Source organism: Solea senegalensis, linkage group LG8, assembly GCF_019176455.1.
Source record: "Solea senegalensis isolate Sse05_10M linkage group LG8, IFAPA_SoseM_1, whole genome shotgun sequence".
Classification (NCBI taxonomy): Eukaryota; Metazoa; Chordata; class Actinopteri; order Pleuronectiformes; family Soleidae; genus Solea; species Solea senegalensis.
The window spans coordinates 6,478,149-6,496,939 of record NC_058028.1 but is presented as its reverse complement, the minus strand read 5'-3'; the positions used below and the strand labels follow the sequence as shown (position 1 = coordinate 6,496,939).

The 18,791-nt window shown below is 38.2% G+C and overlaps 2 protein-coding genes across 3 annotated transcripts; one reads left to right on the top strand and one right to left on the bottom strand.

Moving 5' to 3' along the window:
* Positions 1–8,811, bottom strand: usp16 (ubiquitin specific peptidase 16). 2 transcript variants are annotated; one of them, XM_044032524.1, is made up of 18 exons: positions 8,575–8,811; positions 8,315–8,381; positions 8,031–8,218; positions 7,579–7,682; positions 5,484–5,596; positions 5,168–5,400; positions 4,975–5,070; positions 4,745–4,875; positions 4,564–4,651; positions 3,755–3,836; positions 3,579–3,670; positions 3,441–3,494; positions 3,189–3,353; positions 2,423–3,083; positions 2,195–2,289; positions 2,010–2,096; positions 1,757–1,904; positions 1–992 (listed from the first exon to the last, which is right to left on the bottom strand). In XM_044032524.1, exons 2-18 carry the CDS (start codon positions 8,373–8,375, stop codon positions 874–876), a joined length of 2,517 nt encoding a protein of 838 aa, XP_043888459.1. In that variant the 5' UTR covers positions 8,376–8,381; positions 8,575–8,811; the 3' UTR covers positions 1–873. The 2 variants fall into 2 exon arrangements, with proteins under 2 accessions (XP_043888459.1, XP_043888458.1); XM_044032523.1 differs by having other exon boundaries at positions 8,315–8,811.
* A 22-nt stretch (positions 8,812–8,833) lies between these two features.
* rwdd2b (RWD domain containing 2B) lies at positions 8,834–11,304 on the top strand. Its single transcript, XM_044032525.1, has 4 exons — positions 8,834–9,226; positions 9,307–9,374; positions 9,714–10,079; positions 10,417–11,304. The coding sequence occupies exons 1-4, from the start codon at positions 9,014–9,016 to the stop codon at positions 10,667–10,669; spliced, it is 900 nt and encodes a 299-aa protein (XP_043888460.1). The 5' UTR covers positions 8,834–9,013; the 3' UTR covers positions 10,670–11,304.
* Positions 11,305–18,791: the final 7,487 nt, after the last annotated feature.

Here is an 18,791-nt window from a genome sequence, read left to right as displayed (position 1 = left end):
GTCTTTTGGGAGCATTCCCGTCTTTATTGTGTTAAAAAGCAACATATAAATATATTATTGAATAACTCAATTTCGATGTATATTCTGAAATTGGTAAATCAATTATCACAATATCTTCAATGTCAATCTCGACTTCCAGGCCCCACCTTGAGTGATAGACAAATACATCTGTTCTGTGTGGGACCTAAAATACTTATATAATAAAATTGTCAACATTGTCCAATGTTCCTTGTCCAAAATCAGTTTAAAGGTTCAGCGTGTAACACACAGGAGGGTGTAATTGCATAAATGCAATAAAATAATAATAAGTATATTTGTAAACAAAACATTTATTGAGGGGGTTTCTTAAAATAAGCCTTTCACATGTACTTTTGCGGAGGGCCTTGTTTAATAGAGGCTTCCATTTTGTTTCTATGGCAACCCAAACCATTATAATTAATAATAACAATAATAATAATAATGCAATAACAAACCATTATTGCCATGAAAATAAAAAAAAGAAAATCCTTTCCAATATGTGAAGGTCCACCATGATTCCCTGACACATGGAAAAGAGGAGTCTTCTGTTAGGTTAAAAGATGTAGTCACGTCTAATTCTTATACACTGGGCCTTCAATACCCCACCTTGTCCTATTACTACAAGTGTGAGATACATACAGCTGTTCTGTTTGGGACCTGGAAAACCATCAAACACAAAAGTGATGAAAATGTCAGCGTTGTCAAATGTTCATTGTGTATAATCAGTTTAATGTCATCACAGCCCAGTTTCAGTCACTGATAAAACAGGCGGTTGGTCGACATCCATGGAAGCTGAGGCAGCAGCGGGAGAGGGTTGGCTTGTTAAGATTTCCTGAGTAGTGAGGTATATTTTTATTAGAGGATCCTTTCATAGAAGAGGAGGTAGGCTTGACAACTCTGGACTTTGCTCTCGCTCACAGGCGTAACGCTGGTGTCGCTGATATGAAACCAGGATCCACTGGATGGATCTCTTCCTGCAGGCAAGTTATGAGTTAGTGGAGTCGTGTGAGGTATTAACACATGGAGGTCACCAAATACGTCAATGATTACATGAACCAGTGTGGGATCTGGACACTTGTTCTCACTGAAAACATGGTTGCCAGCAGGGACAGAAGAAAAAACACATTTTAGCCACTTAATAAAACACTCACGTCATACAATCTATGGTTGCTGAAGTCTTTAATAACCTCAGAATATGTTCTCCACTTTTTATCTAATTTACACATCCCGTTCAGAGTTACCATTCATTCACCACACTAAAATCAATTGAGAAAATCAAGTACTTTACATCAAGGCACACAGGAGTTGTTCATCTATGGCTGCATCCTGCATTAAGTCCTTATGTCTTATTTTGTGCCTTTGTTGTTTGAAATTCTTTGTTCAGATTTACCCAACAGACACAAATTTACCAAGAGAGGCAGCAGCAAGCCTGTCTTATGACAAGATAAAGCAGCAAACATATTGTTATATCTTAGACTTACGCATGTGTAGATTATATCAACCTGATCCTTTTAAACTGCTCTAAGTGGTTTTGTTGAGTGTATTTTTCTTCTGTCATAGTGGGCAGCCATGTTATCAGTGACAGCAGGTGTCTGGTTCCCAGACTGGTTCACAGAAATGGGAGCAAAGCTGGCAAAGTCAGTGTTGTGTCTATGCCCCATAAAACCATAACTCAAAATAACTTCCACTATCACCAAATAAGCAGTTATCCAAATGGTCTTCACATGAGTAGACCTACCTTCTACTGAAAGCCCATTGGTTGTGGATTTGGGGCACTCAGGTCGAACTTTCACGTAGGCTGTGTAGTGACCGGACCTCATTGTTCCACTGTGCTCCACAATACCATACAGACTGTACACAATCTGAGAGTCTCCTTCTGTCATGTTCTGTAAAGGTTGAAATGTTTTGTTAATGTTCAGACTAAAAAAATGGTATCCAAAATGATACATTTAGCCTTGTAAGAATGCTAGATAATAAAAGCTGATATTTACCTTGCATTTAACTCCACAAAAAGGAGCGAGATCCAGTATCAGGGGGAATTGGACATGTCTGTTCACCTTACAAATACTGTACCCAATCTATAAGAAACCGACAAGAAAATTAAATGCCATGGTTGCCACTTAATTGTCAGCAAAGATCAACGTTGTAATATACTGTAGAATATAACTCCTGTTACCTGTTGAAATCTCTTTAAATGAAGGGTAAGCACTGGTGGAGGAGAGGAGATCAACATTTGCTTCAAGGCATCTGTGTAGACGTTCTTCTTGGATCCTTAACAAAGCACAATTAAAGATGTCAAACTGTATTTATCCATAAAAGGCAAGTGAGTGAGGTTTCATATATAGTATATTATTAGCATATTAACAGTAGGGGAAATATGTACATGGAGAGCAATTGTACATACCTGCAGCTTTGTCTTTGTTCCCTTGTCGTTTAGTGCAGGTGACACACAGCAGGCTGTTGGTCTGTGTGAGTGTTTCCACCTCTGTGAACTGAAATAGACATGACTGTACTGAACACTCCTGTTTCTCTGGGGATGTTCTTGTGGCCAGAGCTTGGAAGGCCAATTCTGGATCCTGGTTTACTACAGTGTACTCTTTACTCTCCAGTGGCTCATCGTCAGTTTCCTCACTCTGTTCCACAGAGTCGGAATCCTCTATGAAGGCATTGTCAAGAGTTACTTTCTCCATCTCATTCACCAGCTGCGCCTCATCTTCTCCCTCCTGCTCCATGTCATTGTTTAAGAGGCTGTCCTTTGAGTCCTGCTCATTTGATAAGACTGTGAAACGGTTGTTGACGGTTTCTGAATTGACATCCTCCTCAATTTCTTTCTCACCCTGGTCAGTGTCCAGGTTCTGTGCACCCTGATTAGCAGCAACACTTGGTGAAGAGTTTCCTTCACTCGATAAGACTCCCTCATTCGTCTCACTTTCACCATTTTTCTCTACATCTGCATCTGCATCTGCATCTGCAGAAGGATCGGTCTGTTCATCCTCTGCATTGCTCGGAGATGCAAGAGTGTCCAGAGTGACCCTGCCCTCAAACTTCTGCTGCCTCTTTTGATGCTGCAAAAAGGAGAGGGATACTATTTAGTTTATTCCGCACATTTATTCAACACCCCTGCAAAACAGAGACAAGTGAATTCACTTTGAGTATATTCACTGAAATACCTTTGCTTGCTTCTTTGCCTGCTTCTTGGCTTTCTTCTGCTGGTACTTGCTACCTCCTCCAACAGGAGCGTCCTCATGTCCATTGGTCAGAGGGCTGTTTCTCCCATCCTGGCTTGACTCGCTAGTTTTCTGGACTACTTTTTTCTGGTTCTTCTTTCTATATGTCTGTCCGAAGTAGGCATAAGAGGGCACATGCAATTAGGTCATATATCATGCAAATAAGTAACCGAATGAAATGGTTAAGTACCTTACCTCATCAGAAACAGGAAGAGAGAGATCCAAAAACATTTCTGTGACGACAGAAACCTGTAAGTACAAAGTAGGAACCAGTAAGTCTCACACTGGTGTGACACTGGCAGGTTATGTTCATGTTTTGACAGCCACGCTTACCGTTTCACACTGCTGACACATTATAGTGCTTGTCATCTCCCCTCCAAACACTTGGTCCACAAAGTTTTTTGGAGACGAGTGTTTTTCATACTCTGAAATCAGAACTTTTAATCAGAAATCAACAAAACTTTCTTAACCTTACTACAACGGGTTTGATTCATACCTCAGCTACTCACCCTTAACTAATGTTTTCAGCTCTTCTCCCTCTGTGCTTTTCCTTGACTGTTTCAATGCCTCCATGATCCCTGAGCTCACTCTCTGAAGAGATAAACGCAATCTTTAGAGATGTGAAGAATACACATGAACTGTTTGACAAACATTTGCATCGAGGATGTTAGTGTTAATAACTATGCTCTTATAAAGCTTGTGGGGCTGACAGAAAATTACTCTTTAAAGAGTTTTCGTGTTTTAGTTCACTTTTTACCATATATTTACTGTCAAAGAACTTGAAATATCATACGTCTTACTAAGCATATATTTCTTGTGATGTTTTATTGATGTTACATATATATATTTTTTATCTGTTGCTGAAATTGTATTAATTTAATTCCTTATTTTCCATTTAAATTCTGAATGAGCAAAAGTAAAGTATCCAATTTCCCTCTGGAGACCAACAAAATATTTTGATTCTGATATAAAACATTTTCTGTACATTAATGACTTCAGCCTCGTTACACTAATCGACTTCAATCTGATAAATTATGAGCGTAGCTTTGCAAGAAAAAGGTAAATCTTTATGGGTTCTGAATAAGAAATAAATGTTAACGTTTGGGAATAAATTAGAGCATGAAAAACCTGTAGCCAGTGATTCTGAATAAGAAATCTTTATGTACAGCGCAAGGTATTTGCTGCTGTGCTATTCCACAGTTCAGATAATGAACTTCATAACCTGCAAAAAAACAACAACTGCATACACTGCTACATTATACATTTTAAGAGTAAATCCTTTATCAATGTGATTGATAGAGAATTTTTTTAAACTGACTTTGATCTCTTCGGCACGCATCCCATCCAGAAGGTAGCGCAGCAGCTCTTGGCTGTCTTGCTGCTGGAACCCTTTGAATCTGGCAGCTCTGTAGAAACGGAAATGAATGAATGACACTTAATGTAGTGATGAGAGTAGTGATGTTTTCCAAGTTACGCTCCCAATAGGAAGCCGTGCTTACTTTTTACAGACTTGTGTAAACAACTCCCGAGGTGTTACCACACCCTTCTTTGTTTCCTGGATCTCATTGAGTAGTTGACACATAGCCACAGTCAGAGATCCAGGGTGTTCTAAATGCACTACAACAGGCTCCTGCAATCAAAATTAAAATCCATGAGTAACAATTGTTGCATAACTGCATATTAGATACAATTATTTACTTTTTTTCAGTAAAGTATAAAAGCAACACACCAAATTTGAGGAGGCACCAGGATTAATGTCAATTTTCATGTTCTCTCCTGTCACTTTGTTGAGAGTTTGCCTTAGGAGCTGTGTTTGAGAGAGATTCTGAAAAAGACAATGGGAACAATGATATTAACTCAATATTATCTTTTAATACATTTTTACTAAAAAAAATAGTCACATATAAAAGGTCTAGTCCTACCTGAATGACTGCATTAAAGAAACATGTGTTTCCCAGGTTACTCAGCCCTTTTACTGAAACGCCATTTTTGTCTTCAGTTTTGCTGGAACTCTGTGATTTCCCGACACTCTCCTTCTTGGTGTTTTTCTTATGGTCGTTCTTGATTTCTTTGTTCTCCTTGTCCTCACTTTCATCTGCATTTACAGTCGCCATCTTTTGCTCAACTTCCATTGAGACGTCTTCCTCTTTCACTCCTAATAAAACATTTAAAAGGTAGACGTGTTATAGAAGTGTAATTCCCAACATTATATTTTCAATTTCAAAATTGTATACCTACTTTTCTGTGGTCTCTTAATAGAATCTGCAGTGGTCTGCTTTTTTAAATTGGTCACCAGCTGAGCCAAATGTCCAGTTTTGGAGTACTGGACTTCCTCATCACATATGTAGCACCTGCAGGGTTGATGATACATCAAAGCAAAGCAAACATATTTCTATTAAGACACAATGTGCACCGGTATCAGGAACTTGTCCGACCACAAGATCAAGTTATATGACATCTGGAATCTCGCTGTAGACCGATATGATAGAATGTGGCACAGAATAGACCAGGACAGGGGTTTAAAAAAAAAAAACACATGAAAAAAAACGACCTGTGAACTAACCAGGGAATAAGGGTTTGGGTCAGGGAGGTGAAAGAAAACCAAAAAGAAACTCCTATGGAACTTAAAAAGTCCTCTGCAGTGATTGTAGAGTCTGTTGGAAGTACAACCATCTCGGCAGCACTTACATAAATCAGACCTTCAGGGTAGAGTGTCTAGACACAGACCACTTAAAAAGCATATGGCAGTCCAGCTTGCCGTATGCCAAATTGCATTTTAAGCACTTTGAAAGCGTGAGGAAGAATATCCTCTAGGCTGATGAGAAACAAAAGTTAACCATGTGGGCAGAACTCCAAGCAATATACCTGGTGAACACCAGGCAGTGCTCACCTCATCACCTGGCTAAACCATCCCTACAGTGAAGCCTGGCAGTGACAGCAGTGTGATATGGAGGCACTTTTCATCAGTAATAACTAGGAGATAAGTCGGAATTGAAGGATAGACTAATGTAGTCAAATATAGTGAGATTATGTTTCAGAGTGCACCTTTTAACTTTTATCTTATCTATGACCTGAAGCGAAGAACATCTCCCTGGCTGTCTTTGAGAACTAAAGCCCAGTCAAAACCCTGACTTCTAAAGACTTGGACTCTTTTCAAGCCTAGTATCAACATCCACCCCGAGAGATCCAACCACAAAAAGGATAGCGTTAAGTACGACTGTTCACATCAGGCATTAAAATGAGTGACCACATGGGATTGGAGCACACATGCATAGGCTGTATGCAAAAACACATGGCATAATGTCTAATGAAGAGAACATATCATGTTTTTAACAAGTCTGATTGTACAGATGCATCTGATATCAATGTGTTTTTATGCATTTGTCTCCAAAGCATATCCAAATGTAGTTTTCATAACCCTGTTCAGACCTGATATTAATTAATTAACATTCATTCTCTGTGATCTGATCCTAGCCAGATAAAAGACCTAAGCAGCCCCAATGACTCCTCTGATCTGGACACAAAAACTACATTGGGAGGTGGTTTGAGGACGCATTCGTCCAAGTTACTGAGCTGTATGAATGCAATCCACCCTCAGGACAGGTAAAGGACCGCCTACTCAGCTGACGTGATTTGATTACCAGTTGTTTCACAGCATTATATCTCTAATCAGCACTCATACATAAATTCATTTATTTGCAGCCTCCGCCATAATATTAACACTGATTGCCATATAATTTTCTTTTTCTAATGGTTAAAACTTTTTTCAGCAGAAGAGATTTGATTCTCTCAGCTCCTCTCGTCTCTTTTTTCTCCAACTACATCACTTAGACACACACACAACCACACTGACGTACAATTCATGGTTGTTTTGATCTTGTCAACAGTCATGACGTCAGTGTGCCGTGTATTTAAATAAAGGGTGGGGAAGCCCAGATATGATGTTACGTGGTCAAAGGAGACATATTCCGGACACATTTTAATGCCAGGTGCAAACAGTTGTACTTAGTGTGACCCAGTTGTGATGGACTGATGTGACTACCAGGTCTGAACAGGGTATAATCATTCAGGAAAATCTGAGAAAATATGTTAATTCAGGCAAAATAGACCTGAATTAATACTTGAATACTTAAGTAAATAGGAGATGGTATTTTTTTAGTTTTTGTAATGATCTTGCAAAACCTCTGATAAGTTTTCCCTGTGTCCATTTGAAAAATTTACAAATAAATAAATATTAATATAAAATAAATATAATAACACAAGAGAGTTTGCAGGTAGTAGGTGACTACCATCATATGCTCCCACGTTGAAGGCATTTCATCAACACACTCACCATACACTCCAGTTGTCCATGCTAACCACCAGGCAATGTGGATCTGACCGCGGAGTCTCATAATGTTTGATCGCATGCTGATTCTCACTGTGTCTCCCACATCCCTAGTAGAGGACATTATTTAGTAAAAATGTCACTTAACACGTTCCTCTGAATAATAAACAGCAGAGCTGCACAATTAGCCACAAATGAATAAAAATCATGATATAACCATATTATATGTTACATGAAAAATATACAATGTGTGTCATAACAGCATTATTTTGAAATTCTGCAGTACTGCAAGAATTCACTAGCCCAAATGTCCCACTCTTAAGATGAGAAAACATGTTTTGCTTATTGACAGACTACAAACACATATCACAAAAATAATAAAATGATTAGCATTACCAATTTCTTTCTTTTTTTAACCATATTGTGCAGCTCTTATAAACAATTTGGAATAAACTCACCCTGTGGCCACATTTCAAGCACATCCATACGGTTGCTGTTTCGTATTCCTTCTCAGAGTCTTGTGGCAGGCTGTTGCTATCATTTTCTTCATGCTTACAGTCCTGGCAGCTAACCAATTCAATATTCCCACTGAGTTTCTTTAGAAGAGTTTGGTCTGTCCCCTTCTTTATATGCCTACAGGACGGACCTAACAAGATTTAAAAGGATAATATTAAAATAGAGAAAGTCTCCCACATGCCTTTCACAACTTGAATGAATTAGAATGATTATTTGCATAATTTACCTGTCAGGTCAAAGTCATCGTCCCCTGTGCTGCTCTTATCTTTCCCTCTTTTCTTTCCCATGTTCACCTGAAGCACAATTCAGGATAAATTGATTTGAGACACAGTAGACATTTGAGGTAATGTTAGCACTGGCTAATAGCTAAATCCGAATATAATGCTGCATGACACATTTAGGCACCAGGTCACCCAGTGTAAGACAAAATTAACGAGTTAATGTTGCGTTAAAAGAACGAAACTGACATCAGCTCACTCAACTTACTGTCACAAAAGAAAAAACAAAAACAAAAACCTTCGCGATGCTCAATACCGCTAACTTTGATAGGTTACATATTCTATGCCGGACATTCTTTACTTTATTTGTTGACTACACGAGTTAAATAAAAGTGTATAAAAATCGGGTTAATAACACGCAAAAAAAAACATCACAGCGATGACACATGCAGCCAACAGAGCAGAGGAACAAATCTGTGACGGACGGTGCCACTGTTTCTAGCGCTCGGTGCATCCGTTTCCTGTCTGGTCGCGTAAACCAGTCCGTGCTGAAACAATCATCGATTGCTTGGTTAACGTGGATGTGTGTGTCATTTGTTCTGCGGAAACGACACTTTTTAGACTTTGGACCGAAAATGTGTTTAAAGACTATTTCTTAAATGTGTAACACTAGTCGCACATTTTAAGAGTGACGCGCTACTGCCAGCATGTCTTACTTGGAATGGGCTGAGTCTCAGCTTGCAGAGATCGAGCTGTTGAGCAGCATGTTTCCCACCCGGGACGAGCTGGAGCTCACAGACCAGCTGGCTGTGGCCGAGCTTAGGGACTACGTTGAGGGCATAGCTTCAGCAGACAGCCCCCCTCCTCTCAGACCCCAGTTTCTCATCAAACAGAAATTGGACACCGCCACTGTTGGCATGGTAACATAACGAGACTGTCCTTGTATGATTTCTGTATAATTATTTCCCCCGACTTTATTTATGTATGTATGTATTTTCAGATGGACGTCATTCTGTCCTGTGCTTATCCATCTGAATATCCCAGTGTGTTACCAGAGATCACAGTCCGGTAAGCCTCTAAATCTATCCACATTATGATCATTATGAAAATAATATAGCAATTTCTCAAAACACAAGTTTAGAAATTGCTTTCACATCAATGCTTTCACATCAATATATATATATATATATATATATATATATATATATATATATATATATATATATATATATATACACATATATATAATTGGGTGTTATATCTGTGATATTACACCTCACAGTTTAATTTGGCTCTTTTGTTTAGTGGTGCAAATGTTAGCTTGGTGCTTCCTCATTTAGAAGTGTTTGATCTCAGCATGAGAACTTCTCTGAATTCCTCTTCTAGCTTTTCTTCTTTGTGCCATAGGTGTGCTGCTCTCAGCAGGGCCCAGCAGACACAGCTCCACACGGCTCTGAATGCCCACCTTACTGAAAACTGCCAGGGGGATGTGTGTGTGCTCTCTGCTGTGGACTGGGTGAAAGACAACCTGCAGCTCTTCATTAGCAAGAGTTCATCAGCAGCACCAGCTCTTAAGAAAGAGTCTAGTCCGCAGCTGGAAGAAGTGTTCAGTCGACTGTGGATCTATAGTCATCACATCTACAACAAGACAAAGAGGAAGAACATCTTGGAGTGGTCCAAGGAGCTGGGCCTGTCAGGATTCAGCATGCCAGGGAAACCTGGTGTTGTGTGTGTGGAGGGTCCTCAATCTGCCTGCGAAGAGTTCTGGTCCAGGTATCTTCTTCAAGTGTTTTTCACTTATAATAGCAAATAGGGCTGTGACGATTAATCGATAATTGTTCGATGACTAAATTAGTTGCTAACTGTTATGATAAAGTGTTTTTTTTAATAATTAAAACAAGCTCTCTGATGTTTTTTTCCTGCTCCACATAACAAAGAAATCAGTAAAACTAAATGATTTTGGTTTGTGGATAAAACAAGACATTTGAAAACATTATCGGATAACTGCAAACATGCCAAGATCCCTGAGCGCACTAATGACTAAAATAGTTGTATGAAGAACATTTAGCCTGGTGGATAACTTCTCTAAACTTTTCTTCCCATTTCACAGAGTGAAGGTGCTGACTTGGAAGAAGATCATGATTCGACACAGGGAGGATATTCCCCTTGACCGTCACCGTGACGACGACAGGACTGTGGACAGTATCGAGTCCCTGCGTAAATTCACAGGATTTGAAGAAGCCATGTTTGACCCCCACGGTAACCGAGGTAATCACATGGACCTTGGGCAGCTCTACCAGTTCTTAAATGAGAAAGGCTGCTGTGATGTCTTTCAGTTATATTTTGGCATTGAAGGGAGGTAGTGGGCAAGTAAATATGACATATTTCACCTTGTGCCTGGAAAAACTGTCTGATGTGTTCATTGCTCTTTTAGTTTGTTTTTATTTTTGTCCAACTCACAAACTGAAATACTTTAACAACCTGTTTGTGGAAGTATCTCTGCTGTAAACTGGGACCTCAAAATATAAAAGACAGACATTTCTATGATACCACACACTGATCTCTTTAGTTAATAGGCTTATTTTACCAAAAAAAGATGTTTATCTGAGCATTTTCTCAAGGACATCAGCTAAATTTGCAATTTTCAGACTGGATGAGCCACAGATCACATCTTGCTCTAGGTGCTTCTCTCCTCAAATGGCACCCCTGCGTATTACAGCCAGGCTATTAGAGGATTTTCAGGTCTGATACCACATTAATATTTGGACAACATAGTTGACAACATATGTTGAATATCTCTATATGGCATCTGTTGGTTTTCTCCTCATGAATGATGGATAACGCCATCATGAAAAAGAATTTTTCCAATTTTCTTGGAACTGTTATATTGTGAATAAAATGTGTATTTCAGTCAGCCAATTAAAACATGTGGTTATTGAACATGAATCCTATTTTTTATCCCCTTAAGACTGAGATGGAAATAAAAACTAAATCCACAGAGACTGTTATGTGCTTTTTTCCCCTCAGTGAGAGGTGTTATATTGAATATTCAATATATATGGAATTTATTGGCATTTCATATGTAATTGTACAGACACTAGGCCGACACTAAGGATCTTTACATTATACATTTACAGTATACTGTATATTTAAATGCTGTGGAAAAAGACAGTGCTTAAATGTAATATTTTAAAATACGGCTGATCTATGTACTGTAAATCTTCCTTATTCATATTTCTTTTTCAGTTAATACATAATTGTTTTAGCCATTTAGTAATTTCTATCAACATTTCCAGTTTTATATTAATTTTTATTCATTTTCTACAATGGGTACTTTACAAATCGGTAGAGAGAAACCTATCATTTCATTGTTTCTTTGTGCATTAATCAGACAATAACACTTTGGTTTCCTCATTTGCAACTCAAACTAAATTAAACAAGGGACATATTTGTTTATGTTTTTATCTGTGAGAAGTTACCGATTTAATATAACACTGGAAGTATTCCATTGAACAGTTCCCAGTTAGTTTGCTCGTGCTCCATATGTATGTATATTTATTTTTAATTGCGTCATTGGTGATGAAACAGTAGTCACATTGTGACACAAAATCTACAGCATGCAAAATGATTGTAAAGCTAATCCTCACAAGTTACAGGTATTGGACTGAATTTACATACAGACCTGTTTGGTGTGCATTCACCAGCAGAGGGCAGCATTAATCCAAGTGGGAAAATTAATTTATTATTTATTTGGGTCCTCCTTACACCGCTAAGAAGCAGCTACTCTTCTTTGGTTCCACTCAGAAACCCCATGAAGTATGTATGTATATGTATGTATATATATATATATATATATATATATATATATATATATATAAATATGTACATATATGTACATATACATATACTAGAAAGATACCATGTCTGTGATTAATTAACTAAAGGGATTCAAATGGTTTGCATCTGTGGCCTTGCATGTTTCACAACAGAAATAAACTGGCAACTTTTTTTTCTCCCCATTGATTTTAAATCAAATTTAGTTTAGTTTAGTTTAGATTTCAAGTGTTTATACCAGAGCTGAATAGACATCTGACCAAGTACTGAACATGTGGAGGGTTGCTAATTCTGTTTTGTGTTTGTTGTGAGTTCTTTTGTCCCTTCTGATGTGAAGTGTTTACCAAGGTTTCTCCACATGTTCCATTACACTTAACATGACTTGAGGATTAGAGGAAACATCATAGGACTTTTCTGTTTGTTTTATCCAGGGGAGCTCAACTCTCAGGTGTATCCAAAATCCTGTCCATCCCCAAGGACATAATACTGCAATTCAGAATGATCATCTCAATACATTCCCCTGTTCTCCATCTCTAAAGCTGAAAAACATTTGAATCCTATATAACGCAGGTCATATTTCAAGATTTCTTTACATATAATATGTGTTATATATCCTGATAACTGGATGAAACATCCATGATGTCAAAGATGTATTAAGGTCATAAAATGACCATGATGTGTCAACGGATATTAATTAAAAACATGTTAAATTCAAACACTGCCTTCTGTGGAAACAGTGTTACCTCCATTTCTTCACAGTGTTTATGTAATTTGCCGCCCACAGATGCTGTTTATGTTTTGAATGTATGTTTTGGCCTGCTGCGCCACCTACAGTCTACACTTCAGTAACCCTTCCAGTAACATTTTTGTCTCCTTAGATGCCAGTGGAGTTGTTTGAAAAGCGTGTAGTTATGGGTCGGAAATGTCGAATGTTATGTGACCTAAAAGGCCTCACTGTTGCTCTCAAAAAAGGCTTTGAGTGGGGGAAGAAGAAGGAAAAAATAAACGAGGGTCTGCTTTAAAGATGCTTTTGGAGGCGGCTGAAAGTGGAGATGAATCTTGAGATACGTGAAGATACTGATGTGGATCATTTTCTCTTTCTTTCTCTATGTCTCTCTCATACTATATTATTGCCTCACTGTGATAATTCACACATTCAATTTTAATAAACACCCGAGATTAACCGCATAAGTTTGATGTTAAAAATAAAGAGATGGTGAGAGTTATGTACTGTTAGTGTAAAAGTAAGCACAGCTCCTTATGTCTGTCTTTTGGAAACTGTCTGGCGGGGAAACCATGCCGCAAACCCCATTTATTCTACACCCAAACAAATTGTGTTTATTTCCTGTCAAAACAATTTGGAAATTATATAAAGTTATATTTTGCTTTAGTAGTTAAATTAGGGGTTACAGTTAGGGTGTCTTCCTTTGTTGTACGGTGGGCGGCAAACACAACTGTTGCAGAAGAAAGAGGAAGTAGCCGCGCTTTTGCACATGCAGAAAACAAATCTGCTTTCCAGTATGGATCAGGTAATGAAACTCAGGCTTCAATAATAATCACTCCATGTGTGGTTGAGATCATCAGGAAGTCAGTCAACGTGCCTCTTATTGAGCTGGTATACTCATACAGAGCCCCTCCCACCCCTGAAGTTAAACACCCCCTTCTATTCATTTCACATAACAACTTTGCGTCATTTCATAATTGCTTTATCAGAGCCATTCAGTGATTTATGAAAGGCCATATTCAAATGAATGTAAAGGCTAAACTGTAAAGGCCTTTTCAGTGTCAGCCAAATCGCAATTACTCCATGTATTTAAAAAAATGTGCACAGATTATTTTAAAGCTTCACTGAGTCATACAGTACATGTATATAGCAACTCAAATTAAAGGGTTTGAAACATGTCTCACTGCAAAACAATGTAGTCCTCTTTCTCTGTACTGTTGGACATCATAAACGTGCTCTCCCAACATCATCTGATTGGTGAGTTGCACTCATACTGTATATATTCTTTATTTAACCACGTTAAGGAGACTTGGCCAAAGAGCAAGCAGCAAAACAAATTCTAAAATGACAAACAAAGACAAATATCACACACTGTAAGTAAAATAAAGAAAACCAGAGAAAAGAATGAAAGAGGGTGAAATATCAGAGAACGATCATAAAGAACATTTGTATTGACCAGCTGTGCTTTTTTCCTCTGTCCTTTCCCCAAAGGGATCAATTGTGAAAATGTAAGTTTATGTATATTATTCAAAAAAAGAGAGAAAGAAACAGGGGCAGCATCATTCCAAGTTTACTTCTGACTCTAATGACCAGCAGTTGTATTGATATACTTGATCATTTTGGTTTCTTCACATATGGTGATGGAGAAAGCCAAGTGGCAACTTTTTAGCATAACTCATTTAGAGCGAGCTGCTCTCTCCAGAGATGCATTGCTCATATCCCTGGCAGTAAGTATATGGAGCTCTGGACGTCAAGCGACCGGGTTTGTTTACTCCGCCATGTTGGCAGAAACAGCTTCTACAAAACTGACCGGCGTCAGTGGTAGTTGACAAACTTGGGAGAATTATTATATCTTACAAAGCCCCAGCATAGCTTATGGAAGCAGCCAGAGCTGACATTATATACATTATGGGCATTATATAATGTATATTGGACATTATATACTGTTTGCTTGTCTCAGACTATTTTGGCATCCTGGCACACAACAGATGTCCACAATTTTCACTTCTTATGAATGTTGCCTGTTATAAAATAAAATGTTATAAAATGTGGATTTGCACAGTAGCAGCAGCTTCCTGCTAAAATGATTGTGGTTCCAAGTGTTGCATGACTGGATTATATGATGTTGTCAACTACCAGAGCTCTATAGAAACGCATGTTTCAGGTAGGTTCAATTGAGATCTGAAGTGAGGGAGTGTCGTTGACTGCAGCTACAGCGACAAATAATTACCGCAGCATCACGGATCAGGGACACCATAACGGGTCAAGTTTATTGTCACCATTGTTATTGCAAGTGACACACAGCGTCTGCATTCACCATTCTGACAAAGAGTGCAGCCGACGACAGCAGAACACAACAGAGAACCGTTTTTACTGTTTTATTTCCTTTGAACTCCAGCACTTCGTATTTGAAAGGCAATAATGGCTACAAGGTTAAAGTGGCAACTCTCGCTGCTTTTAATTTGATGTTATTTACATCTACATCAGATGAGCAGATATTTGTAGAGGACAAAAGTTAGAAAGCAATTAAAATGAACTTTGCATGCATGTACATATATATATATACATATATATGTATATATATATATATATATATATGTATATACATATATATATAAACTGTGTTGAATTCTTTGTATTCAAAAGTGTGTGAAGTCTATAATATGTGGACATCATCTTTCCCTAGTGAAGCTCTGAAGGAGCTGTACTGCAGTCAACCTCCCTGTCTGTCTGTTTTCCGCTAATATAGATGGTAATGCTCTTCAAGCTGAGAGTCACTGCTGAGTCATTATTTCATTTTGCAGTGGAGACCAAAAATGATGCGAATTGTCACCAACACTGTCCTTCAGCCTCGCTCGTAAATTTTTGTATTCAAGTGCGACGATTATCCTGCCCACTTGGACTTGCACCGCATCAATGTTGATGGCTCAGCAAATTGAGGTTCTGTTTGGGAGTATTTTAAAATTTTTTTGGTAATTTCCCCTTTCTCTCAACTGTTTCACAGCATTTAATTGTTTTATGACATATTAAGATGAACTGAAGATGGAAAAAGGAAGTGCCGATGATGTCCTTCACTAATTGTTGTTTGAAATGTTTGAAAATAGTGACTAAGAACATGTGAAAAAATAACAATTGTGGAGCAAAGAATTCTTGAGTAAAGAAACTGTTTTGATGAAGCACTGGAGCCATAGTTAGCGCAACTCATGCTTAACCCTTAGATGCACCCATCGTAAATTGCTATGGGAATAATACACAACCTTATATGGACATCTTGGGGCTGTGTGTTTATCACTTATTCAGGCAGAAGTCACAAAAAAGACTGATTATTATTTTACTTTTGTTCATAAAAACAAGCCAAGTGAACTTTGAACTGTGACATATTTCCAAGTTTGACAAATTCAATCTGATTTTAAACATTTTGAGTACGTTTTGCTCAGGTGTGTTTATATAGTTGGTAGAAATAGTAGCCATTTTTTTTGTCAGATTACATAGGTTGTGCTTAAAAAAGGATATAAGACACTCTATATTGCACATTCTTATAGACTCTGTATATACTGTACATTTTAGTAATGGAAAAAAGCACCCAAAATGCTCTGTGTTCTAAGGGTTAAATGCTGTAAAGTGCTGTAGATGTCTTTGTCCTGAAAATGTGTCTAATCTTGATGCAAAAACACACAGAAAATCTCTGACACTTTATTTTATAACTCCTTAAAGCAATCTTAATTGGCCAGATTTCAGTCTGGATTTCTTCTCAGGATTAAAACATTGCACATTGGTTGCAAAGTTCGCCTTCATCATCACATCATGTCAGATTTGAAAATCCTTTCAGGCTGGGGGCAGGTTTGAGATGAGGAAATGAAGTAAAGACGAGCAGACTCCTGCTGTGAGGCTGCAGTACCGATAGAGAAGGATGGAGACAGAGAGCAGGACTGTAGCCAAACCACCTCTGTGTTTATGTAGTTTATCGTAAGTCAGAGGAGAGGGAGAGAGGGTGAGATTCTTCATGGCTTTACTTTGATAGCTACTTTTGAGGGTGACTCTGCGGAGCTTAATCACAACATGACTGACATATCACACCATCAGCTTTTCTGCCCGAACATTTCTACCCACTGAAAACATTTATGGAATCTCCTGGTTCTCATTATGAAGCTCATCGTGCATATTGACTTTCCGTAGACGGATTAACAACCCACGTTTAATGCGATGGGGTATCGATCATGACCCAAATGTGAAGCCATGAATTAATGAGCCAGACTATACTGTATGATAATCAAAAACACACTGTTTTATTTGGAATATGTCTTCCTCGAGAGCAGTGCATGGTGTGTGGTTATTATCACTAAAGGCAGTTATAGATGCAAGCTCCTGGAATGGGTTCCACTTCAAAGAAAAATAAGAACTTATTCTGCTGTTTTTTGGTTGTTTGCCCTACTTGGCCCTGATTCACTATATTATCTCAGCACGATGGGAAAACCTTGAAAGACTCAAAGTAAACAGGATCCTCGGTTGATGCAGAGTAAACAGCTTAGTAAATGTCCACAAAAATAATGTGTTGTCCCTTGTTCTTGAAGCACATTTTGGAAACTCCTCCTGGGAATCATTTTTACATTAAAATTCATTCACACACAATTTACTGGTATTTTTTCTCTCTCATCATTTTAGACAATAACTCAATTCTGTAGGTCTCTCGGACTGGTGATGCATATAATTGAATTAGTTTTGAACGTCATGGTGAGGTATTTCCACAGAGGGATTTTCATCATGTTCTTATAGCGAGCACTCTGTCACAGAGCCAAGCTAATATAAACTGTATTGTTTTGAATTACTCGAAGCTGCAAACATTTAACACAAGGTTTTGGAGAGTATTACGGCGAGGAGTCGTAAAACTTGTGCTTGGAAATCTTCACAGTTGTGAGGGAAAGATGCACACCACAACGGCTACACATTTCTCTCTTACTAACTTTGACAACATTGGCCTAATAGAGAACAGAATTGTAGAACTAATCCACAATTCAAACTGTAGACAATTGTCTTGGATGAGTGTTCCTCCTCTGCAATTGGATTGGAAAAGTTTGGAGTTTAAATCTAGACTAAAAACATTTTTGTTTGAAATACTTATAACTAACTATAATTAAACAATTAACAGAAAGAGGGATAAAAGAGTGTCTGTACCCTATATCTCCTCCCTGGGTTCATCAGAACATATTGAGGATACAACACATGGGTGCAATCGGCTAAGATGATCCTTGCCTGTCGAATCGTAGCCAGCTCAAAGAAGCTCTTGCAGGTTAAAGAGGAGCCGGAGTTCTGGATATCTGTGCTTTTTTTTTGACAGTGAGATAACGAACCCAACTGGTGATGCCATAACTGAGAATTTATTCCATTGTTGCCCTGACATTTTCACAGACACCGACCACCCTGAGTCTGCGCAGAAAGTGTAGACGTTGATGGATTCTGGAGCAAACGCTGGCCACCTGTGTGCGCCATCTCAAATCGCTGCCCATGTGGGCCCCCAGATATTTCAAGGATTCCACCTGGCATTCATCACCCACAGGCTCTAACAGCATTTCAACAGTCTTACTTGTGTTGAGATAGATGTGCATCACACCAGTCCACAAAGTCATCTACAGCAGCTGGATGAATCTTTAGCCCTCCCCCTGAGCAGCGGCATCACGTTGTATATTATTTGATTTCTTTTTTTTAATTATAATTATTAACTATTTGAAGACTTTAACCCTTTAACACCTTACCCTCAAAATGTCCGGACTTTGTTGTTGTTGTTGTTGTTTATTTTAACCATAAAACAACCAGAAAATGTCCTTTGAGTAAGTGCTTTTGCCAATTTTTACAGAATAATTTTCAATATCTGGCAGTTATTAACAATTTACTGCATGCTAAAATACTGTTTTTAACAATTTAAAATGAAG